The 25,936-nt window shown below is 42.8% G+C and overlaps 1 protein-coding gene across 1 annotated transcript; it reads right to left on the bottom strand.

Annotated features, from left to right (window-relative positions):
- Positions 1 to 766: 766 nt before the first annotated feature.
- LOC108701307 (carboxy-terminal domain RNA polymerase II polypeptide A small phosphatase 1) lies at positions 767 to 24,051 on the bottom strand. The gene is made up of 7 exons (XM_018235746.2): positions 23,673 to 24,051; positions 7,419 to 7,567; positions 5,691 to 5,792; positions 5,313 to 5,369; positions 4,582 to 4,674; positions 4,249 to 4,434; positions 767 to 3,578 (listed from the first exon to the last, which is right to left on the bottom strand). The coding sequence occupies exons 1-7, from the start codon at positions 23,737 to 23,739 to the stop codon at positions 3,450 to 3,452; spliced, it is 783 nt and encodes a 260-aa protein (XP_018091235.1). The 5' UTR covers positions 23,740 to 24,051; the 3' UTR covers positions 767 to 3,449.
- Between the last annotated feature and the right edge of the window lie 1,885 nt (positions 24,052 to 25,936).

Below are 25,936 nucleotides of genomic sequence, written 5' to 3' on the forward strand. Positions count from 1 at the left end.
TGCCTGGGGTTACATACCCTGAGCAATGAAGTCTGAGTGTCTACATGGAAACCATAAAATATAAAAGCCTCCCCAGCAAGGTTATTATGTGTCAATTATTTTATATCTCTCTAAAATCATATATACAGATATACATATTTATAGAACGGTGTTTAACTACCAATAAACAAGGAGGTGCATTCTCTCAGTCAACTCACTACTCCCCCTGGTGGGGAACACTACACAGTGCAGGTCAAGTATTAGGAGAGATTCTTTAGGTGCTGGGTGCTCCCATAAACCCTTAAATACCAAACTTTGCCTTGGCAGAAGGGAGAGGATACAGTTGAGCATGGGGGGGAGGCCTGGGCATTTATTCACGGATGTGGAGATTAGCTGGATTTAGGAATATATTTAGTGAATTTGCACCACAAAATCATTCTGGCACAGCAGCCACAGAGGGAAGAGACTCCCAGGGGTTGGATATATATTTACATCTTCCCAATACCAGTTTAAAGGGGAAGTTAACAGATAAACAGATAAAATACAGGCTGGTGCAACAAAGAATTTTGTAAAATTCACAAGTAAATTGTGTTATCATGGTCCTGTAATGAAAATTACGAAACATCTCTCCCCTATAGAAGCAAAGTGCAGTTTAAACTATAAATTCCCTTCCAAGACTACATAGTAACATGGCGCTGTGTGAATGTGCAGCAATATTGGTGCTGAACTGCAACTCACTGCATTCCTCTAGCAGTATGATCAGTGCACTGTATTTTAGGAGCGGCTAAAGGAGACATAAGATTTATTAGCAAAACTTCATTCGTTGGAAAGAGCCATTTATTAACCACATTGCTAACTGCCTCTTGATTACCCGGCATCCCAAAAAGGCACTGATGAATCAATACCAGGTTTAACCCCTAATGCAATATTGCAGATATGGGGACAGGAGACAAGGCACAAAAAGCAAATCCTGATATAAACCACAGAAAGGCACTTGACTACGTGTGGCGTGCCCAGGGGGCAGGAGATTTGGGTGATACTTATAATGAATATAATAAAGGCACTAAGCATTTGCCAGCAAATTATAGACCAATCATCTGCTTGCAACTAGAGGTTAATCCAAGATAACCTCTGCTCCTTTAGTCTCAGGGGGTAGTTCAATTGCACATGGGTGGTTACTTTGGATGAAACCTGGGCCTGTTATTCTTACAGCAATGAAACAACATAGGGGCACAGGACATAATGTATGAATCACTCACCATGTAGAACAAGTGGTCCAGGTGCACCAGCCCCGGGAGCGGATAAACCAATATCTAAACCAGTAGGGGGCATCCAGAAAACTCAGAAAACTCAAGAGCCACCAAAAATAGTAAAAAAAATATATATATCATGATTTAGTGCCCTGGGGCCATGAAACGCATAGGGTCAATAGAAATACTGATGCTTTTTTTAAATGAAATCTACAATAAACAATATATTTTTTATACTATTTTTGATGCCCCCTACTTGTTTTGCTACCTGTTATAGCCTCCTACTAGTAATTAAGGTTGCCACCTTTTCCAAATATATTTATCTTTTTTCCCTATTAATAACATTGGGATCAACCAACATTTTTACCAGCCAGGCCGGTAAAATATGGGTCAGGTGGCAACCCTACTAGTAACTGAAATAAGACCTACCCCAGTACTTACTTAATATCCTGATCTCCGATTCTCTGTACTTCCTGTTCCTGGGCTGCTGTTGTTCCCATTGTCCTGCAGGAAGGTGGGGTTTGGTCCCTACTAAGAAGGCAGTAGTGGGGTTCTTTATTTTAGAGATCTCTTTGGGCAGTGTATATCAGCTTCCTAGAGCTCTGGCAGCTAAACAGCGCTCTTACTTGACAATGGGAAAGAGAGCAGCCCAGAAGCAGAATTCAGAGCTCTGCACTAGGGGGAGGTGCATTTACGTACCCAGGAAAGGGTTTCAAACAGTTGCATCCAAAGTGGATTTGCCCTTTACAAAGCCTCTTGCCACCACTTTAGCCACAGTTGCCTGTGATTTGCCCCATTATTTACACCTATTAGCCCAGAGGGATGAGCTACACTTACACAACTGCCTGACCCAAGTTGCACTGGGATTATAATTAAGTACACAATGTCCCGTGGTCCCTAATAAATCCATCCAACAGATCACTCAGGAGGGAGATGATGGGTAAAACATGAAAAGAAATGGCATCAGGACTTTCTGAATCTGTAGTGTGAATGAGGTGTCAAACCTTGAGCACCAATGGGTGCTGAACTTCAACCACTGAAGGGCTGCTGATTGAGCAACACTGATGGAAAGTTTTACTGTTGCCATTTTCCAAACTGTTTCCATGTTGCCTTACTGGTATCATCCAGGCCTACTATACTCACTAACCTCCATTGTTCCTACATACATCTATTGCTTTGGAGGGCCAAACTTTGTGCAGAACCCTGAAAAGGTAAACTTAGTTACAGCCCACTAGAAATTGATCTTAATGGTACAGTCCTGGGGCAAGTCTAAGGGCATCAAGCCACACAGAATTCTCATTGTGTCCCTAAATCTTAGTTAGAGTGCTAGCTGCGGTGCTCATCGGAGGAACAGACAATCTCCTTGCTGCATGCATTTCTCATTATCAGCATCCCCTCTGCCGCCCCCTACTCACAAGAGTTCTGTACACCTGCATGTTGACTCCACTGCTGCAATACCAATGCTCCAACACTAGGCTTGCCCTACATCAAACCCAACTGTGACCAGCACATGTGGGAACATCCCCTGCTGATCTAGCTTCAATATTGCCCATGTCTATTAATCATGCCGGTTACCCTAAATCTGATGCTTCATAAAATAACACAGTAGGAACAAGAGTACTCCCTCTCTTGAACATACCCTTGATTTAATACAACCATTTAGTATATGGCAATGACTAGACTATAGTAACACTTTAATAAAACCTCTGGAGTCCTGTTGTGACAGATCACTGATGCCTGAAGCAAGACAGAGACCTACATATTCCTCCCCCCACAGCCATACAGACATAGCACTCGGGTGCTGGCTTCATAAGAATGTAAATATGTAACTATTATTCTGACACTGCCCTAAAAGTGATGATGAGAGGAATACAAGAGCTCGCCTATGTATTAATCTTGTTTGTCAGAACAGGAGCGTTATTTCCCCTATCCTTACAGAAACTTATAATGAAAAATAGAAGTCTTTAAAAAACGAAGTTATTGCAGAAATATGAATATTATATCAATCACCAAGTTCTAATCTGCAAAACCTACCGGTGCCGAGCTGGGTTGCACCAAAAGGAGGCCACATAGGGGGCAGGAGAGCTGATTTCGGAAGACCACATTCCACCCCGCCATAACAGCTGATGATGGTGAGGATCCTTCTCCTGCCCTTTGCCATGCATAAGTCAGTTTACTCACACACAAGCCCACCTGCCGCTACCCACCCCCCTTGAGTCACTAGCTAGCACTCCGGTGCAGCTTTAGAACGCTGTACACATCATCCACTCGACTGATTCTCTCAAAGAAGGGGAGCAGGTCTAGGAGCTCGGTGTCTGTCATGTCGTCAAACCATGAAGCCACCGGCACCTGCAAAAAAGCAAAGAGAAATGTGTAAGGGAAGGGTAAAAAGAGATATGGCAACAGAAAACAAAACAGAAGTCCACCGTAAATTCCAGCCATGCATCAGCGGCACTGCACATGCTCAGTAAGCTTTGGCCTGCTCTAGGCTCTGAGCAGGTGGATGGACAAAACTAAGTTCTAGGAGGTATAAAGCTTTTCAAAAGGCACATAGAGTATCACTGCACATTATTCCTATAATAAACCTTATGAGGATTTTACACTCATTCAAAAATGAGTGTTTTAAAAGCACTGGTACCACAAAGTGCTCCAATGTGTCTCACAGTCCAGGCAAAGAGTGATCCTTCAATTTGGATTTCTGGGGACTTCAGGGCTGGACAATACTCCCCTAAAGCAAACAACTGCTTTCTAGCGGTGCCCACTATTTTTCAGGAAAACCATAAAGATATAAATAAATGGTTTCATTCCCACTGTAATAGGGGACTAGCAAATCTAGATACTGACATTTCTTTTTTCATTTAGAAGTCTGTACTAAGTCTATCACTAAATCTGTTATATATAAGTTATAAAATATATTTAGGCTCGTGGGCTCTGGACCTGCACTGCAGATAAGCACACAAGCAAATGTCCCATTGCCCTGCCCCCTTTGCAGTTAGAAGTTCCAAAATTAGACCCCTACCGCATTATCTGGATGGAAAATATAGGAGGCTGGAGAATTGTCAATAATAATCAGCTTATTAAGGTCCCTCCCCAGCCGGCTCAGATCTTTCACATAGTTCCCTCGATGAAAGGCGCACGACTCACGGAAGAGCCGAGAACGAAACGCTCCCCATTTATCCAACAGATCAGCTACCGGATCAGCGTACTGTGGGGAAAGGGGGGGCAAAAGGAATGAGGCAGAGAATAACAAGAGAGGATTAAGTATCACAACTGGCTTCTCCATCAACAGAATAAAGAGGAATAATAACATTTTTTCTGATTTTAAATTTAACCAAATGACCAGCGGCCTCACCTTGGCGAGACTTGCAGTGAACAGGACGCACTCAAACATCTCTCCCATGCGCCGAAGAAACTCGTCCACATGCGGCCTCTTTAATACGTATACCTGGGAGAGAAGTGCATAGCAGACAAGTGCCAGATTATACACATGCCAAATTACTCCACACATTTGTGCTACAGTCTTAAATGGGATATAGAGTACCATGAAAGCCTTGCCCTACTCACTGGCCATCCAGTTGTTGCTGAACCCATAACACCTGAAACAGCTGGTTATGGTGGACTCATTTACACTAATCAACATAGTTTTACCAATAATCCTTTTGCATCACTCGCTGAAAGTGATTGGCTCTGGTCCCAAGTAATCGAGAATAGGCTGAAAGGAGGCATTACAGCCTATCCTGGATTACTTGAAGCTAGCGCCCAATCAGGATTCCTCGTTGCTCCCCTCCATTGGATTCTGTTACTGGTGTTCTGATGGCTCTGAATTAAAAAGCTTTGGAAACTGTAGCAGTACAAGGAATGGATGCTGTACTGTTGGTTCTGACTTTTGAAAATGTAGAAGTAAACAGAACTGCAAGAGTGCAGAAAGGGACATTAACACAACAAAATTACTATTTCTGCTTTAAATTAAAAGGATTTCAATCAAAACTAAAATATCTATGGAAAAGTAATGTTGTTATCACAACATAACGCTCATCTTTTTCTGCAAAACCCCCTTTATGAGGAGTGAAGGAGGGGCTTTACCTGATGAACCGTTCCTTCAATCTCCACAGGAATAATAAAATCTGCATTGTTGACCGGCTGTAAATGCAAAAAACAGAATATTAGGATGATCTCTACTCTGCAACATGTACTTTATGTTGGAGGAAACAAAGTCATAAAGCAGAGTACCCTTAGGAATAGGTGCAAAGTCTTTACTAAGGGGCCACTGTGGGATGCACTGTGCAGCCTATGGGAGTCTCCATACATGAATAACGTTATTTCTTTTGCTCTATCACTTTACATGGTGCGACCTATAAGTAACAGTGCCCTATGCACAGGAATACCGATGGCACAGGAACACAGAGGGCACACTAAAAGGCAAAGGTCAGTCCTGAGCCCATAACATAGGAACCCACTCACCTTGAATGAGCTATGAACTAGGGTCTCATCTAAGTCGATGACCACACAGATTTTGCCAGCGTCATGCGCTTTCACCTCTGGGAGAAGGTATTTAGCAGACGACTGCAGAGAAAGAAGATATAAACAGCTCAGAGATCCAATCTCCACCAAAGCAGGTGTTACGGCTTTGTCTGGTAGTGAGGCAAAAGCCTTTCTATACAGATATCATGAGCCCACAGCACCCTGGCCGCTGCAAAAACATATCTCACAACATATCTCAGCCGCAGTCACAGCAACATGGTATAAGTTATAGTTCAGCAACAATTGAGTCATATTGCTGCATTTTATTGAGCCGAGTTGTAATAGGAACAATTACAATTTGCAGTACACAATTGTGACCACAAGATGTTAACAGAAAGGTTGCACATGGTTGGATACAAAGCAAAGTACAGGGATCCATTACACCTGCTGGGCAGGGGCCTGCACCCTTTCATTGCCAGACATCACAGTTATATCTGTATTAATGACCCCTCATGGGCGCCCCCTTTATTTGGAAATACATTATTGCACAGTACATGGCATAATATTATAACAATAAGCTAGTTGGGTGGCCATAAAGATGCTGGTAGTAGTAGTAGTGGTTCAGTAGGGAGCTACAGGCATAGGACAGCACAGGTCTACAACTATTTCCCACAATTTATAAACCACAAACAATAACCCTTTCCTCATTCTCATCAGTCCCTGCCCCAGTGGAGCTTGCAATCTAAAGTCCCTATTATATTCAAACACACTGGGGTCAACAGATTGAGCCTTTCCTTGGGAAATTTAGGTTATTTATAGGCTGCCATGTTGCATACTCTTGTAGCTCTGTTACCAGAACATCCACAGTAGTATAAAGAATATCTGAGACAAGCTGGCTTATTCATATTTGGGGTGGAGAGAAATGCATTGCAGCTATGTCTAGTTTGCAGTGCTATTAACTAATCCTATAATGCTCAAGCAATGATCTCCCTCAAGGAGTTACTGATGCAAACACCAGAATTCTGGCACTGAGAATCTGCTGACTAAGCATGCTGGGAGCTGAAGGAACTATCTTATCTGTACAGTTATGTGAGATGGGGAGGATGCTTTGTTTCCCTGTCAGGATTCCTCACGTGCAGAACAGAGGGGGCGACAGACTGCTGAGCTGGGAGGGCTCTGCAGCTGAAACAACACTGAGTGTTTACAGAATCATAAACAGAGGAGCCTCCAATGCAAATAAAGCACATCCAAAGTCTTGTGATAATATATCCACATACATAGCACCACCCACAAATAATAATCAGGATTAGCTCCACTAGCAGACTAGAGAATCCAGTTACCTCCCCCTAGTGTTGTGCTTACCCAGGCCCTTAGCTCTGACTCTCTGTACTTGGGTTGCTCTCTTTCCTATGGTCACACAAGGAGTGGGGATTGGGGCAGACAGAAAGAGCCAACAGGTGTTATATTTGCCAGGAGTAAAGCAGCTGGATGGAATAAGAGCTCCCTCTTGTGGTCAATCTGCTTTAAATTGTCCATATAGATCAATAAAATGGGTAATATTCAGTTGGGTCCAAGCCACTGACCCCTTTCCCAACAAAGATAAGAAGCACAGAGAATCATAACTCTGTGTGTGGACAAGTACCAGGGGAGCTTTAACCAATATTAGGTGTTGAATGTGATGAAAGCAAATGGTTACCAATCCCTACCCGAGCCCCACACTCCACCTACCTTGGAAACTGATCCATTCTCCTCTACCAGAAGAGGGGCATTGTTATTGACGGGAAGGGGCTCAGTATCCTCATGACACAGGCAGCAGAACAGGGAGTGGAAGATGCTACGATTCCGAGGCTTCTTCGAAGAGGAGGGGCTTTGAGCACCTGGCGAAAGAGACAGAGGGAACAAGAGTGAAGACAAATATCAGCTGGCTATGGGAATCTAAGCAGCAGGTGCAACACTACTTTGCCAATGGTTTTCGGGAGCATACTGATAATTATGCTTCAAAAACCACTGGAAGGCTGCAGCATGGAAATTCCTAATTCATGCCAGCCCCCTAATATAGGGACACTAATCCAATTCCAGGCTCATTGCAATGAAGAGCAACCTGTGGTAGGCTGCCAGGCAGAGCAGTTACAAGCAGACTGAATGAGAAGCAGACATATGCTCCTGTGCCAGTGCTCATGCCAGGCTACACATAACCAGGCCCTTGACAGTAGTCTCACTGATTTATTTAATTAACTTTAATTGGAAACAAAAAGGAAGCAGAGAAAAATAAATCTGATTGATAACGGAGAGGCCACAGTGGTGAAGAGATTTCCCTTATTAGCCGGTGCGATAAAGTTAAGGCAACACAGGGCGGCAGTGAGGGTTACAGTTCTCTCTAGAGATCAGACTAGATCATCACACCTTAAGCCGTACACAGTTAACAAGATTATTTTAATCAGCATGACAACAGATTTTCAAGGAACCAGGTACCAACTGGCTCAGCAACATTCCAGGGAGATTTTAGAACTAAAATAATCAATAAATCTGGGATTTTTCCAGCCTAGTATTACTAGAGTCCTCCATCTACCCCTTCTAGTCTCTCATATGATTAAAGTAAAATTGTTCAGACTGCTCTTCTGAGTACTTTTGCAATTTACAGTAATTTGTTTTCTAGTTTTCAAAATAGTCCGTTTTTACACTGCTAATATAAAGAATTTTAAATAACAGCGCCATCTATTGTACAGTTCTACGGCTGGTCACAGTCAGTGAAAAAATAACAAGCAGAGGAAAGTTTTAGGATGATGCTAAGCTTAGAACTGTGAGAACATCACATGACTCGGATGGATTGTAATGGAAGGTTGATTGTAATGAACAGTAGGTGGCACTGTTGTTTAAAATTCATTATATTATCAGTGTAAAAGCTGCTAATATCTTGAAAAATTGGGGAAAATTAACGTAGATTGCAAAAAAAAATGCTCAGACATTTAGATTTACATTTCTAATCAGGGTATCAAAATTCCCAATGGGAAAGGCAGTGCCCACACAGTAAGAGGGGTAACCATTTCTGATGATGTACGCATTTATAAATAGTTGAAAGGTGCCATACCACTTTGGGCAGGACTCCACAGACAATTCCGCTGCGATACGCAAAAACCCCAGGCGTCACGTCGGATGCAACGGAAATAAGGTAAGTAATGCTATTGTCGGATCTTGTCGCATTGTTGATGCGACACGACTGTCGCTGCATCCGACAGTCATGTCGCGTCGCATCAACGCTGCATCCGTGGAGTCCTGCACTTTATCATACATAAATACAGTAACATTTCTATGACTGCAAGTTAACAGGTTCAAGGGGAACTGAATAACAAAACTTAAACATAGCTTGTTTATAGATCTCATTATTACAGATGCACCATATAAAGCCATGCTTGGGGTTATAGAACGCTGGAGTTTGAAAATCCTGGATGCTTATCCTGGTCATGTGACTGCTCTGGATAGTTAAATATAAAGCATTAGCCTGCAGATGCTAAAGGGCAATACATGGTATATCCATTAACTAAAGTTCCGCTTCACTTTAACTAAGGTTAATTGAAAGAATGTTACTTGTCCTTAAGTACAGCGACAAGTTCTTCCAGTGTCACTTTAAGGTCCCCGAGGTGAGAGCGATGTAAGGGCATAAGAGCACTCATTCGGAAATTTGAAAACAAATCCACCCCTGCAAAGAATGTGCTTGCAACACACACGGTAGTGCCGAACAAACATTTCCTGCTGTAACCCCTGGCATCCCATGGGCGCTGTAAGCAGCAGCATGGCACAATGCACTCAACTTCACAGCTATATGTTCCTCTGTACCGGCTATGAGCACACTTATGGGACTGTTCCTGCTGAATTGTGTTTAGTACAGGAGAATGCCTATGCTGCCATAGATTTATACTATCTCTCTGTACAGGCTATGAGCACACTTAGGGGCTGTTCCTGCTGAATTGTGCTTAGTACAAGGGAATGCCTATGCTGCCATAGATTTATGGTATCTCTATGTACAGGCTATGAGCAAACTTAGGGGGCTGTTCCTGCTGAATTGTGCTTAGTACAGGTGGAATGCCTATGCAGCCATAGTTTTATGGTATTTCTCTGTACCGGCTATCAGAAAACTTAGGGACTGTTCCTGCTGAATTGTGCTTAGTACAGGGGAATACCTATGTTGCCATAGTTTCATACTATCTCTCTATGCAGACTATCAGAAAACGTAGGGGTTATTCCTGCTGAATTGTGCTTAATACAGAGGAAAGCATGATTCTCGGCACACAAGCTACATCACATGGTAGCCTCCACCCATATAACAAAACACACAGTGCTCTGTATGTATAAAACACTATGACCTGATGCTACACAATATGGCAACTCCCACCATTATTTTAGCAGTGTAAAAAGTGTCAACACAAATAACAAGGAGTGGATGGAACGATATCAAAGCAGAATAGGTCCTTATTTCTGCTGTTAGCTGGTGATTATAGTATGTGCTCCTTCTAACAATGGTTTGGATTTGCATTTTCTAACACAATTAGAGGGTTATTTACTAAACCACAAAATAGAGATTTATTATACCCCTAAAGCTGCAAAAAGCCCAAATCCGAAAATCCTCCAACTCAGACCTGTTGAGGTCATGTATAAGTCAGTTAGAGATGCCCCTATCCCAATTGGAAGTTATCGTGTTTGCGCTGGGTTTTAGCCTGATTTTTCAATATTTTCAGGGTTTTCAGGAAAAAAGCTAAAAAAAATCATACAATTCAAGTTTTTTGCTCAACTTTATCATGTTTTTTCCGATCCAGTTTATTCAAGTTTATTTTATTACTACAACAAATAAGGCAAAATCAGGGATGAGAGTTTGGTCAAGCTTTTTTTATTTAAAGGAAAACTATACCCCCCAAACAATGTAGGTCTCTTTAAATTATATTGCATAAAACAGCTCATATGTAAAACCCTGCTTCATGTAAATAAACCATTTTCATAATAATATACTTTTCTAGTAGTATGTGCCATTGGGTAATCATAAATAGAAAATTGCCATTTTAAAAAATAAGGGCCGCCCCCTGGGATCGTACGATTCACTGTGTACACATACAAACCAACAAACTATACTTCTTAGGTCACATGAGCCAATTAACAGACAGAGTTGTGTCATTTGCTTCACTACTTCTTCCTTCTACAGTTAGGGTAGGACTTCAGGGACGATTTACGCACGATCTGACGCAATACGCAAAAACGCAGGCGTCACGTAGAATGCAACAGAAATAAGGTAAGTAATGGAAATGACTGTCGGATGCAGACGCAGTCATGTCGGATCAACGCTGCAACTTCATCCGACATTTCCTTTACTTACCATATTTCACCTGCATTTGCTCTACAAAGGATAGAACTATACCCTCATATGGTGATGTCTGATAATATATAATTAATATTGTGTATTTTCCTGGCAACAGTGAAGCAGAACACATTTTCCCTTTAAATGAGAAGGCCAAACAGTGACACGAAAGGATTCTGGCAATATTATGAATAATTTGCTGACTTCCTGTAATTGTCATTATTTCATAGTGAAGGACTAGGAGTCAAGTGGCATCAGCCCAAAACCGCAGTGCAATTAGCAGTAGCTCCGCCCAACAGATGAACTTACTGACTGCCAATCTCTGGAGAGGAGTCTGCAACGACAGGATCATCTTATAACGTAATACAAAGCAATGGAAATGGAATCAAGGCTATAGAACACAGAGAGATAAGCAAGCAATCATGGCTGCGGTACTCGGGGAACAGTACAGAAACCCCAGGGGTGGGTGCTGCCAGTTGTAGTCCAACAATATCCGAGGACCACATGGGGCGATTATGCACATTTTGCCATACAAGCGTTTTTGATTGATAATCGCCTGACCCATTAGGGCACCCAAGTGTGCAGGCAATTTTGAGCATTTTGCTGCCCGCTAGTCTAGCTGGAAAAAGCTTAGTGACAATTGGACAATGATCCCATGAGCCATTAAACTCTGTGAGATTAAAGTGACCTTCTGCTGCTGCCCTACCTGCTTGGTGGCAAACTCCTGCTGTATTTAAGGCAGTCCCCTTCAGGCCTGCTGCTGTTCCTCATCCTTTCCATTTAATGAACCAATGTTTATACAGAATGCCTATTTCCTGCTAATATTGGGATTTAATGGCAGTCCTGTTTTACACACACAGCTGCAAAGGGTGATTTATAACCCTGACTGCAGGTGCTGCACGGTACCACCATTACTGGGTCTGCTTTAGTCAGAACAGCTGCAAGGTGTGTCTTTAATTCTGATGACAGTATCCCTTGAAGGTTACAAGTGCTGGTTACACATTAAAGGTAAGGTGCCTGGGTTGTGATAACAAAGGATCAAAGTTTACAGCTCAGAGAATTCTGCAAAACTGGGCTTTTTCATAGAAATAGGATTAAAAAGTGAAATAATGAATGCATTTAATTTGGGCCTGCTAAATTCACTCAAAATTGACTTTTTAAAATTGATTTCTAGTTTTTTTTTCATTTCTGTTTTTACCGGAGGCGTCACACGGTGTAACAAGTGCTGCACCTCTGCTCTGCTCCTAACCACACAGCACTTGTATGTAACTGTCTCACAGAGCCATGCTGGGCCCCACCTCTCCCGTGGCACCCGATTTGGTGTAGATTGAGTAAGATAAGATCTAGAGAGGTTTGCTTTGTATAGTGGGTTGGAAACTGATTGGACACACAGGAACTGAAGGGTTAGGCTAATGGCACCCATAGCTTTTGTCAGTTTAAGCAATGGTGGACAGCATGTATTGCAAAAGGCATTTAGGTGCCCAGGGTGCCAGGAACCCTGGGCACAAGCAGTAAAAAAAAAGTGAATATACACCAGTGCATAAGGGTGCAAACTCCTGCATCACCTGGCCAAAAAGCCCAAAATGAGAAGAGAGTCTTTAAGCCCAAATAGATATACAGTATTTGCTATGGTGTGTGCTTCTACTTTTTGACAATAGTCCAAAATCCAATAGAGTTCAGAAACATTTTTTTTTTTAGAATCAGAAAGGTTATACACAGTAGTCACATCCCAGAGTACCCCCAGTCCACGGGTTATTCATCATTTAGTAAAGTAATTCAAAAGCAAAAAGTCGGGAGAGACTTAATGTTTAGTGAAGATGGAGCCCAAGTATTATATAAAAATGAAACATCTTTATTAGGACATGCTTTGGCCTAACGCGTTTCATGCCAAGAGACAGTAAGTCTCTCCCAACTTTTAGCTTTTGAATCTTCAAGCCCATCCTCAAAATATAAATATATATATATATATATATATATATATATATATATATATATATATATATATATATATATATATATATATATATATATATATATATATATATATATACATAAAGTGCGTCAGCTGCCAAATTGCCTTACAAAATAGTACATTATGTGAATGGACTGCAATGTACTACAAAAATAATGAGCAACCTGTTGTATAGTTAACTACAGCCCCCGGAACCCAAAATAAAAAATTTGTAGTTAAGCATACATTTGAGAGTATTTCCCAGGGGGCTTTGGGGTGCTTTGCATAGTCCCTGCCAGTATGAGTCCCAACATGCTCTCGCCTTATACAAGAAACAAACACTGCACTTGAACTCAGTGGCCCTGAAAGAAGAGAGGAGACAAGTTCATTCTTGATACATGAGATAAGCATCTTGGCTACCCCTGTGCTGTAGCTTATATATTTATAAGAATGTGGTCAGCTTTATATGATTGTAATGGAATGGGGGAACAGAGACTGGGGGTCTGGGGAGGATTCTGAGATCACAGACTCATGGGAAACCTTTGGCACACATCTTATCACTGCCAATGCCTCCCACAGGCACAGCATATACCTTGTTTTTCAGCAGGAAAAATTGATACGTGATGAAGGGTGTTACGAGGACCACAGTAATCCCACAAGACACTGTGTCAAAATGGCCCTTAAAGGCCAAGTAAATGGTTGCCATCTTAAATGAATCCTACCACGCCTAGACCAATGTGATTAGAGAATTCCAGATGCCCCTTACAGCATCTTGGGCTGGGTGCTGTGCAATTCAACTTCAATACAATACATTACTATACCGAGCATGTACTAAGCCCAAGCTGCCACAAGAGATACCTGGGAATAGGCAAAAACGTGCCCACCAAAATACTCTGGGCCGGTTTGCATTATAAGAAAAGGTAAGTGGCTTTGCTCTTTGGAGGGAAGGTAAGTACCCCCATTATGTTTAACCTCATCCTTTGAGTAAACAATAGTAATTGATCTGAGTGCTAATTGGTGCACAGATTCTCATGGTGTAACTTTCAAGTCATAGGGAAAAAACACAATAATCCATGACAGTGTGGATGATATTACATATTGCAGGGCACACCACACGGAACAGTCTCTTACATCACACGTGTGATATACCATCTTAACTATGTCATCATATAGCTAACATAGTCTTCGAAATAACTAGAATAGGACATATTTACTCAGCCTCGCTCTGAGACAGCACGTTTCCCTTAATGGAACTGCACTGAACAATGTGACTTTCTATTAACAATATTGTGCTGCGATGTAACAGAACAATGTAGTAGGGTACAGGCAGTAACAGCTCCTATTATGGGCAAATAGAGTCAGCAAACAAATACAGGATACAGTGGTGAGAGACGAAGAAAGAGTCACTATTAGCAAACAGCGTGTGTGTGTGACTGTGACAGGGACTTTAGATTGTAAGCTCCCCTGGGGCCTGGTGAATATTATATTATTATCAATATGATATTTCTTGCTTTAATAGGAAATAGTCATTACAGTGTGATGCACAGCATGTTTTAAATCAGCATTTAGGTCTCTAAGCTGATTCTGAATAGATTATCATGCATGGAATTTTTTTTAAATTCAGCAATTCGGCACGCTTTCCACCCAGCACCATCAGATACTTGCAGCAATGCCTCTACTACCCTCTGACATACATGCAATACAGAGTGTAATGGGCATGTGCTAATCCAGTAGCACGAAGGGCATCGTCAATCAAACTCACCAAGGCAGTGGCATAAAACTGTCTGTGAAGGCTAAAAAGTCCAAAGTTCCAAGGTCACAAAGGGTTACTGATTAATTCTAAAGGCAATACTAGCAAGCAATGAAAATGTACAATTGCAGCTTGACAGCAAAACTTCCCAAGCAAAAATAAACGTCAAATTTTAAGTAAATTTCTCTCACTGATGTCACAGTGTGAGCTAATTCCAAAGGCAGGAAGCAGGGGGCTGTACACAGAGCAGAGACCTGGCAAGGATTGCAGCCACAGTTAAAGGATCCAGAGCGGAATAGCATGCGCCTCCCTGCGTGGGCAGCAACAATGGTCCCTTCCTCCCCACCCACACACACAGCTTGCCAGGGACCTTTTCACAGAACGGAGTACCTGTAACTGGGCTGCAAGCCTTTCCCACATTTCATTTAGTGGAAAAAAATATCCCACAGTCGCCTCCAGTTCCCATCCAGTACCAATCACTCTGCCTGCCAGGCTAAAGTGGCACCTAGCTGAATCTAGCTAACGTTATTCATAAATATTAATTCATACCAATTATGTACTGTTTCCACAAATTAGAATAGGACCAATAAGCCTTCTGTGGCTCTTTAGCTCTTTCCAAACTTCAGAATTACCCAAGAAAATGAGATTCTGGGAGTTGTAGTTCTTTTACAGCTCAAGAGCTGCAAGTTAACTACAGGGTAGAGACATATGGCACAGGGGTGGTCAGGAGGTGGTCTCGTCTGAAGGCCAATTAGGCAAGATATGGGGTGAGGATTTGGTGTTTATCTGTGCCTGGGTACCACTGGAACTATGGGAGGGTGACTGTTACCCCAATGTTTCTGTATATCTTTAACTTTGTTTTGAAGTAAGGAGCCCAGACTGAAGGCCAGTTAGGGTGAGATTTGGGGTGCTTATTTGTGCCTTGGAAATATAGCAGGGTGACTGTTACCCCAATGTTTATATGTATCTGTAACCTTTCTTATGAGTTTAGGGGGTTCAGTCTGAAGGACTGTGCCATACACAGCTACAGACAATTTCTCCTGTGTCCATAAACATGAATATTGAAGTGAGGCATATTCTCAGGTATAAATACAAACATGCAGAGAAGGAACCTACAGATGGGCCCAAGCTGGGAGATGTAAGCGAATAAATGCAGGAGGGTTGCAGGTTGGATGTTCCTGGGTTTTTCCATATCACCTTCTGGATGGGGGAGTAGCCCTTCTGCGTTGCCAAAGGTCATAAGAGGGAGATGGTACAACCAAGGTTCACAGACTGAACATTTGTGATCAACTCGTGGACTTAGCACAAGAACTCACCTACATTCAGTCTGTAGAGCCCAAAGACCTCAGCTGCTGCAGAACCCACAGACATGTCACTTACAGCTCAGCCTTGATTTACTGCACAATACATTGGTGTTTCACTTCAGGTTGGGGAAAGCTCCGTGATGCCCAGCACCCTACCCTTTTAGTGACCTTTCTATTGTAGCTAGCCAGGTCATGCAACACTGTGGCCATAACCAGCCATTGCTCTTTGTGGCAAGAAACTGCTAGCAGCCCAGGGTGGAGCATGGCCCTGGTGCCTTGCACAATAAGGGGGAGGCAGGCTCAGCAATTTAGACTGCACTGCAGACAAAATGCAGAATAATCCCAGGCAGGGATATCAAAACATGGGGGTTTCAGCTTTTGTGAACCCCAACCCCACGTAAATGTGACCTCACTGTCCTAAAGGAGGGTCATACATCCTCCATGTCAGGTAGAACTCCAGGTTGCAATATGGTCAGACCATCTCATAAGCAGATCTCCCCACCAGAAGACAGATTTGGCAGGCCACTATGCAACCCAATTAGATCTCAGTGACAATCTTGTTTGATGACATTCCACCAGCCCTAATGAAATAGAAGGGTCCCCACTCTTCAACAGCCCTTTTAAAGGGGTTGTTCACCTTTCAAACACTTTTTCAGTTGAGCTGTTTTCAGATTGTTCTCCAGAAATAAAGATTTTTTTTCAATTCCATTTTTTTACTGTTTTTCCAAAATGTGAGTTTAAAGTTGAATATCCCTGTCTCTGGTGTTTGAGTCTGGCAGCTCTGTAATTCCAGCGCAGACTCTAAGGATCAGGCCACACGAGCAGATTCGGGGAGATTGGTTACCCTGGCGACAAATCGCCTCTTCTTCGGGGCCACAATCTCCCCGAACTGCCGAAGTCGCCTGAAGTTTCCTCGTGAGGCAACTTCGGAAAACAAAGCGCAGCGTGTGAATTGCCGCAGTCGATTTTCATTTTAGCCAGCGGAGGGCAGGGGAAAGGCAGTTCGGGGAGATTGTCGCCCCGAAGAAGAGGTGATTTGTCGCTGGGGCGACTAATCTCCCCGAATCTGCTCATGTTGACTGACACGAGGGGATGCTTTTCTATAGTCGCCCGAAGTTGCCTCACTGAGGCAACTTTGGGCGACTATTGAAAACGCATCGCCGCGTGTGCATTAGCGCAAGCGACTTTTCATTGTAGCCTATGGGGAAACACGCTGAGGCAGTTAGGGGAGATAGTTGCTCAGAAGACGAGGAGATTAGTCGCCAGGCGACAAAATCTCCCCAGATCTCCTAGTGTGGACTAGCCCTAAGAATGATGAAAAATTAGACTTTACACTTCAATATTAGAAAAATGGGCACACATAGAAAATAGAAAGTAATTGGAAAAGTCTTTATTTCTGGTGAACTGTCTGAAACCAACTGAACTGAAAAATGTTTTGGAAGGTGAACAACCCATTTAAAGATTGCAATGAGCCTCCCGAGGGGTGAATGATCAGCCAAGTGCAATGAGGCCAATTTGAAGCATACACCAGCTCTGTGCACTGAGTAAAAGCAGGTATGCTTATTTTTATAAATGATTTCGTTTTTCTATCGTGAAGGGAGTTGCATGAATAGCAAAGGCCTATACCTGAGCTATTATTTCATTACACAGGATATTACAAAAGAGCAAAGGAAGCAACAGCAGCTCACAAAATAGCGCAGCTACAAAGAACAAAGAATTTGTATACAATAAACCTTGTATTGTTCTCCATTCAGCAAGATCTGCAGTGCCGACAGCCGTGGACTGATATACTATAATGAGGCTTGTCCAATCAAAGGCCTCTCTGCGCAATTTGCACCCCATCAAGCTCTATTGTGTTGCCCTTTAATATGTCACTGCAGAGCAGTAATGCATATTCAGAACAAGAGTTTCCAAATGGCTTACAGATATGAGATAAAGCATTTATTAAGAGTGACGTATCGGGTGATGAGAGCTAAGGTTTCTATAATGTGACCATCACAGATCTGATAAAGAGAGGCAGCTTAGAGAATGAAGACTGTGGGCGAGGGGTGAGTGATTGTGTGCCTTGCTAACCACGAGGGTAGAATAACAGGGATTCGGTCTAGATGTAGACATGAAATCATGTCCTTCTAACAATAACAATATTAAGGGGTGTAGCGGGACCCACCAAAGACTGATACCAGTTTGTGATAGCCCCTGGCTATATTGGTAACTAAAACTCAATCCATTACTTTCCAGCATCATACGTCAGCCTTGTAGGTGTGTGTATGGTGCACAAATGATTAACTCAATTTATCAGACATTTTATTAATTATTTATATATTCTACTAATTGTTAGCATTTAGAAATATCTATAAAAATATATGCCTGGCCCTTTAAATAGTCTCCATCGCCAGAAAGTTGCCCCTGTTAAGCAGTGAGATAAATGAACGGACACCAGAGACTCCCAGAAGCCCACCCAAGCCTTGAGGAAAGGGTTAAACATCTCCTAGGCATATTCCATTGCTACCTTCCAGGTTTTAACCTCTTAGGTGCCATCTTCTGATGCAGGGTCAAAAACCATTCAGGGACAGACACAGCTGTCTCTAGTCATGCAGAAACAGACTACAGATTTCCAGCTAAAAATCCCAGAATCCTCAGCCAGGTGCCCTGACCTGGAGATCATCAGAGCAATCAGACAAGATCCTATGGGCCAGTTGTGTGCGGTCAGGTTGCATGGGCTAGCAATCGAATTGCGGTCATAGGCAGATTTTCGTAAAAGGGTTTGTTCACCTTGGAGGTAACTTTTAGTATGACGTAGAGAGTGATATTCTGAGACAATTTGCAATTGCTTTTCATTTTTTATTATTTGTTTGCAATTTCAGCAAAATGGTTGCTAGGGCCCAAATTACCCTAGCAACCATGCATTGATTTAAATAAGAGACTGCATATGAATAGAAAGATGAGTAATAAAAGTAGCATCTTCTTTCATTCCTAAAAGTTTCCATGCTGGTGGTTTTGCCTTGAGAATTAAGTCCCAGTACCACTGGAATCAGATTGGCTGGAGGGTAAACTTTGACCCACTCTCCAGCCAATTCAATTCCTGCAAGGCTGCCTTTTACTAGATGCTTTGGATCAACTAGCAATTAGTATAGTTTTATTTAGACAAAAGGTTGAACTTAATGTGGGATTTTTTTTCAACCTAATTATGTTATCATGTCAGTGGGCGATAAAGCACACGAAAATCATTTCTGGCAAGGATAAAGCGATTTCAGCGCTGGTAAATCAAACGTTTTTAAAAAAAAAAAAAAGCACCCCCACTGCACTCAGAGTGAACTGTTAGAGGTAGTTGGGGGGGGGGCTAACTATCATTAATAGTGCAAATCCCCTATGTCTGACCATAGATGGAAACCTGTCTGAGTATTGCCAATTGTAGCTTCCCCGAACAAAAAAAATCTCCCTCCACCTATGATTGTGGTCAACTACAGCCAATGCCCTTGGATCAACATCCTTTCAACTTTATGGAATCACAATCTCCCTGTGCCTCAGACTTCACCTTTTAGTTAACTTTAAATATGTTATAGAATGGCAAATTGTAAGCACCTTTTCAATTGGTCTTCATTTTTAATTTTTTATAGTTTTTTTAATTATTTGCCTTCTTCTTCTGACTCTTTCCTGCTTTAAAAAGGGGGTCACTGACCCCATCTAAAAACAATTGCTCTGTAAGGCCACAAATGTATTGTTACTGCTACTTGTTATTACTCATCTTTCTTTTCAGGCCCTCTCCAATTCATATTTCAGTCTCTCTTTCATATCAGTGCATAGTTGCTAGGTTAATTTGGACCCTAGCAACCAGTTTGCTGAAACTGCAAACTGGAGAGCTGCTGATTAAAAAGCTAAATAGCTCAAAAATAATAATAAAAAATGAAAACCAATTACAAATTGTCTCAGAATATCACTCTCTACATCATATTAAAAGTTAATTTAAAGGTGAACAACCCCTTTAAGCTGACCATACATTGGGAAATCTGCTCATTTGGCAACATCTCTAAATAGGGTTGCCACCTTTAGTAAAAAAAATAACCGGCCGGTGGGGGGCGGGTACAAAAAGGAGGCGGTCCATGATGCAAAAAGGGGCAGGGCTACGCAGCGTGACACAAAAAGGGGCGGGGCAACATCACGCCGATGTGAAGAACACTACAAAAAAGGTAAGTTCTGCGCAGGGCTTTTTTTAAAGGATATTACAAATTACCGGCAACTGCATTGCAAATTTGTAATACCGGCCCCGGCCTTGGCAGGTGTTTTACCGGCTAGGCCGGCAAAATACTGGCCGGGTGGCAACCCTATCTCTAAATGATCGGATCGTGAGCCCTAGCACCCAACGATCGTATCACAATGAGAAGAATACAGGAGGTTGGATCAAGGACTGACGCGGTTCTCGATCCAACTGGATTTTTAAACTCAGCCGATCAACATCTGCCCAACTTTCGGGCAGTAATTAATTGGGGAGGCCCGTAAGAGGGCCCCATAAGCTGCCAACTTTGTCGGCAGTTTATATCTGCCCATGTATGGGGGCCTTAAGATTTTAAGCTCCTTGGGACATGGATGGGATGTGCCTGAAAAATGTTGTATTTAGCTGTGTGAGCAGTTTGTTATATGAATAAAGCTACTAATCACGGCAGAAGGGAAACAGATCTCCTGCCATCTCCCCCTCCCTGTGCCTCTCCCTTGTGCTTACAAGCCATCAGCTCCTCTTAAATACTAATTAAAGCTAAATGTCCCTCTCTGGGGTATGTGAAGGGATTCCCCTGAAAGAGAGCCTGACAGCACTAACTAAGAGTTATATAGAAACCTGCAGCTTGTGACAGTCACCTACACCTAGTGAGAAGGTTCAATTCCCCCCAAGCAAGGAGATATTTTATGTTTCTCAAATAACAACACATCACAAGGGCAGGGATTGGTGCCAGCGTTTCAGAGACAGCAGCTCAGTAATGATGAGATAACTGATATCACCAACAGAACTTGCATTTCACAGATTTATACTGTAACACAGTGATCCCCAACCAGTAGCTCGTGAGCAACATGTTGCTCTCCAACCCCTTGGATGTTGCTCCCAGTGGCCTCAAAGCAGGGGCTTGTTTATGAATTTCAGGCTTGGAGGCAAGTTTTGGTTGTATAAAAACCAGGTGCACTGCCAAATAGAGCCTCAATGTAGGTTGACAATCCACAGAGGGGCTACCAAATGACCAATCACAACACTTATATGGCAACCCAAGAATATTTTTCATGCTAGTGTTGCTCCACAACTCCTTTTACTTCTCAATGTTGCTCACGGGGTTGAAAAGGTTGGGGATCCCTGCTGTAACATAATGGATGCACAAAGACCTAGTGGGTAAACTTTTAGAGTGATGTAAAATTGCACCAAAACTGTTGTGGAGAAGCTGTCTCATAGATTTTACTGTTTTTTAAATTTGTAAATTAGATTTGAAATGGTAAATGGATTAAAGGTCAAGTAAATCGTAAATATTTAGGGGTAAACATATGTTATGCACTCCACAAATGATCATAACCGGCAACATTCCATCCTGTGCTTGTGTGCCTCTTCTTTAGAAAAAAAGCACAGTTCCAGGGGACTAAGCTGTAGAGCTGCACACTGCCATCTTCCTTTTGTCCCAGGTAGTCCTTGCATAGGCTTGGGGGGCTGGGGGGCATGTGTGTAGTAAAGTAACTTTAGTAAGGGCTAGTGTACTTTGCACCCACCCCAAGCAAGGACAACCTGAGAAATAAGGAAAGATGGAGGCATGGTGCTACACCTAAAAATGTTATTCTCCCCATTGTCCTTTAATAGTGAGCTCCCCCTAGTGATTCTGGTCTTGGCATTTCTCTAATAAGACAGGTGCACCCTTGTCAGACAAATGGCACTCTGCGCTTACAAGTGAAAAGCACCTGACACATGGGTGCAGCCAATATAATGACCATATCGAGCCCCAGGGTACTGGTTGGGCAGTCGTATTTCAATTCATTAGAAAAGCAGGGTTGATTACTTCTGCATTACTGATATCATTATTAGCATGTAAGCAATTTAAAGGGCACCTACTCTGGCAGAGTGAATTCCCTATGACATGGAGACCCAGATGATTCCAGCAAAGACAGAAACCAGTGGATGAAAGACACACACAAGGGGTTTCCCTGGTTCCATTAAATCTGCCATATTTTTTGCACAATGTAATTAGGATGTTGTAAGGCAGTTTGGAAATTGCCCTTTTCCATGTTTCTTCTGAATTTGAGGAGTTCACATTTTTCATCTTGTGGCCAACTGGTCACTAAGATCAATGCGCCTAGTGTGTTTTCAGAATGAAAGGTGAGTGGTGATAAAGACATGAACGCTAAAAAGGAATCAAATATAAACCCAATAAAAAGACAGTCTGGGGATCAGTCCAGCAGCTACCGCAATAAAATGTGCCTCATGGCACGTGGGTACAGAGCATAAGACTTCACTGAATGGTGAACCTCCTCTTTTGTTGTCCAAAATAATTATCAGGTACAAAGGGGACACAAGCTCAGGTACTTTAAAGACATTTAAAGGGCACCTCAACAACTTTGGGTGCATACTGACATCTTAGAGTTGTAGTTAAACTGGTGGGAACCCATATGACAGCAGATCCTCGTATTCATATGCAGCATTTATTGATAAAGACACTGCTAATCAGGCATAACCAGACAGCAATGAACAGTGTCGGAAGCAAGTAAATCCCTGAGGGTTTATCAATACCCTTTTCTTTTTCTGTTCATTTCAGTGCCAAATCAGTAAGAATCTCATTAAAGGGACAACAAATGCCATCTTTAGTATTCGTGGGGCCTGGGGCAAAACGAAAATAAGAAATTACGACTGACTGACCTATGGCTCTTGAGCTCCCAGCTTTCCCCTACAGATTCCATCTGAGCTCTGCAATTCAACAAGAGCTGAAGAGCAACAGACACAAACAGTAAGTGTCAGAATCTCCGTCTACTGTCTGTACCTACTACTGTTCCTTGTTGTGCCAAAATGGGCCCAGGGCATTCGTCCCATTTTGCAACCCTAGAAAGACAGCTTTGATGCCTCCGTAGACCCAACCCAAGGCCACAGCACCCATTTTGATAGCCACATTTCCCAACGTGCCCCGCCCCCTTTACAGCTGTCGAGCCCACCCTTACAAACCTGAATTTCAGCAGTGCTATGGGGTTTTTAGTATAAGATAAGGTAATCACTACCCACTTAGTACCATCAGGCTCCCAAGGAAATGCAGACTAACAACCTGTAGCTGCTGCAGAACCTCTTGGAAAGCACTGGTACCAATCACTGTCCAACTTGGGAATTGGAAGCAAAGCAGCTGTTGTCTCAAGAGGTTCTGCAGTAACGTTTTGAAGAAATAATAAGATTGTCACTCTGGTTGGCCATCAAGCTGTCATTGCACTACAAATCCCAGGATCCTCAGCTAGTGTGGTATAAGTTCTGCAAGAGCTTGAAAGCCACAGGTTGGACAGTCCCAAAACAGCAGCCGTGATCCCTAGCCTATAAAGCAAACAAACACGCCTATTTCCCTATAAACTCTCCCCTCAATCATCAGTGGTATAATCCCCTCTCGCACAGTCTGCCCCCCATCATGAGCCGTACCTTTCTCTTGCAGGGGGTTGTTCACATCTTCTCGGCTGACCTGGGTGAATATGGACGGATTGTCCATCACACCTCCCCAGAGCTCGGCTATTCCCTTTCACTTCTTCCTTCCTCTGGGCTGGGGTTTGTTGGATGGAGGAATAAGGGAGAAAAAGGGGAATGGAGAGGGACCGGGGGCATGGGAGAGGGAGGGGGAAACCACAACAGAGAAACGGGGAGAGAAAAAAAGGGGGGAAAACAAAAAAGGGGAGATTGCTGGAAACTTTGTTACAACATGGAGTTCCTCTGCACAATTTCTGATACAAACATGGAACCCACGGGCGGTTTCAAGGGGCCCCAGTAGAACTCGCGATCCCAGTCTAGTCCACTAGAGGTCGCTGGGCGCACTGCATGCAGGGAGGAGGGATTATTGGAGAGGAAGCGTTATTATGGCCGTGGCGGCTGTTGTCAGAGAACTGCGGGGCACGGGTAGTTATAGGCAGTTTGGAAAATATTCTCGCCAGTACTTTGTAAAAGTCATGACTAGACTGATTTCTGTACCTGCACACACAAAACAGTGATTTTAATGGGACGCTACTATGATTTCTAAATGTATTTCTATAGTGTGTATGTGTCAGTTTGTGCCAGTGCTTCTGTTCCTGTCGGTCACACTGTTTATACGTCAAAACAATGAGATAAAATCTGCAGGTGTCTGTATTGTGCTATAACAAAGGATCTCTGCAAGTGTAGCCCAAATGATAAGAGAGGTTTTGTGTTGGGTTCTTGTATTAGTCTATATATCAGTCTGTAATGTCAGTCTGTAATGCCCCTCACATTCTGATTGCAACTTTAGTTGGGCAGCCCTGACTAAATGGGTGAGGTTTAAATACCACCTGCAGCTTAGAGCCCAAGATTTATTAACCGGTAAAAATTCGCCAGCATCCACTTCGCACCTAGCGCAACACTTTTGGCAGGCAAAAATGTGCTCAGACTACGCTAATTCACTAAAATGCAGAGTTTCATCCTGGGCACCGAATGCTGCCGACTTATCGCCAGCTTTACTTCGGCAATGCAAGCGTTTTAGTGAATTTGCAGAGTAACGTCCATTCGCCAGAGCAAATTGTCGCCTGGTGATAGAGTGCGAATGACCGCTACAGCCTGTCTCTTTTGCCACTGAATTGTCGCCTGCGCCCGTTAGTAAATTGGTGATGTCACTGCAGGCGGTAACGCTAGCGAATTGATGCTAGCCACTTTGGCTTTAGTAAATCTGCCCCCAAGAGCGTTGTTGCACATATTTTATAGTCCATGCCATATGAGCTACCCACATTGGACAGATGGCTGGTACAAACGATACGATTGACAATGACAGCTTAATAAAGTGCTGGAATGGGTAGAACATGGTTTCAGCACCAACTTGCAAGAAAAGTACTGGAACCATCTTCAACCTGCATCACCACTCCAACAAACTGACAGTACCAATGTTAGCTATACCTAGGGTTGCCACCTGGCCGGTATTTTACTGGCCTGGCCAGTAAAAATAATTGCTGATCCCAATGTTAGGGAAAAAAGATAAATATATAGGAGGGCCGGTATTTTTTTCCAGAAAAGGTGGCAACCCTAGGTATACCCCCCCGCCAGCCACTGGCACCTTGCATGCTGCAAAAACGAAGTGCCTGATGCAGGCTAAAGCACTTGGGCAAGTTAGCACTAAGCAATGACATATCCAGAGTTATACATCAAAATCCATTGCCAAATCAATGGCATACGATATCTGGGAACAATGAATGCATTGGGCACCTGCAAGTAAGTGGTGTTGTGTGGCTCCTGCTGTATTGGTGTGTGTTTCTCCATCTCAATTATAATTAATGATCCGGTGACTCACCGCTGCTTCAGTATCCATAACCGTGGTGCTTGTATTTCAAGACATCAATATTAGCCCCAAAGGTGGCCATAAGCTGACCAAGCTGGAATTCTCTCTACTGGAACACAAATCAGTGCAGTGTAAAGGAACAAAAAAACAGGCTGTGAAACCAGTATTTTGGGGGGATTTGGAGTAAAGTCCCATAGCACTGACTGACATCACAATTTAACACCAATTCTTGAGCTTATTGTAATGGAAAAGAGAACATGCTGTCTCTGTGGTTTTATATTCTGCTCCTACACTGGCAGGGCAAAAGGCTGGCATATACACTACAAGGTGCTTAAATGGGTCATTTACTATGATTCCCGGCAAGAACATGGAACAATAGCCACTAGCCAGCACTGTAATCATAGCGGCAACACAC

The sequence above is a fragment of the Xenopus laevis genome, chromosome 9_10L (genome assembly GCF_017654675.1).
Source record: "Xenopus laevis strain J_2021 chromosome 9_10L, Xenopus_laevis_v10.1, whole genome shotgun sequence".
Classification (NCBI taxonomy): domain Eukaryota; kingdom Metazoa; phylum Chordata; class Amphibia; order Anura; family Pipidae; genus Xenopus; species Xenopus laevis.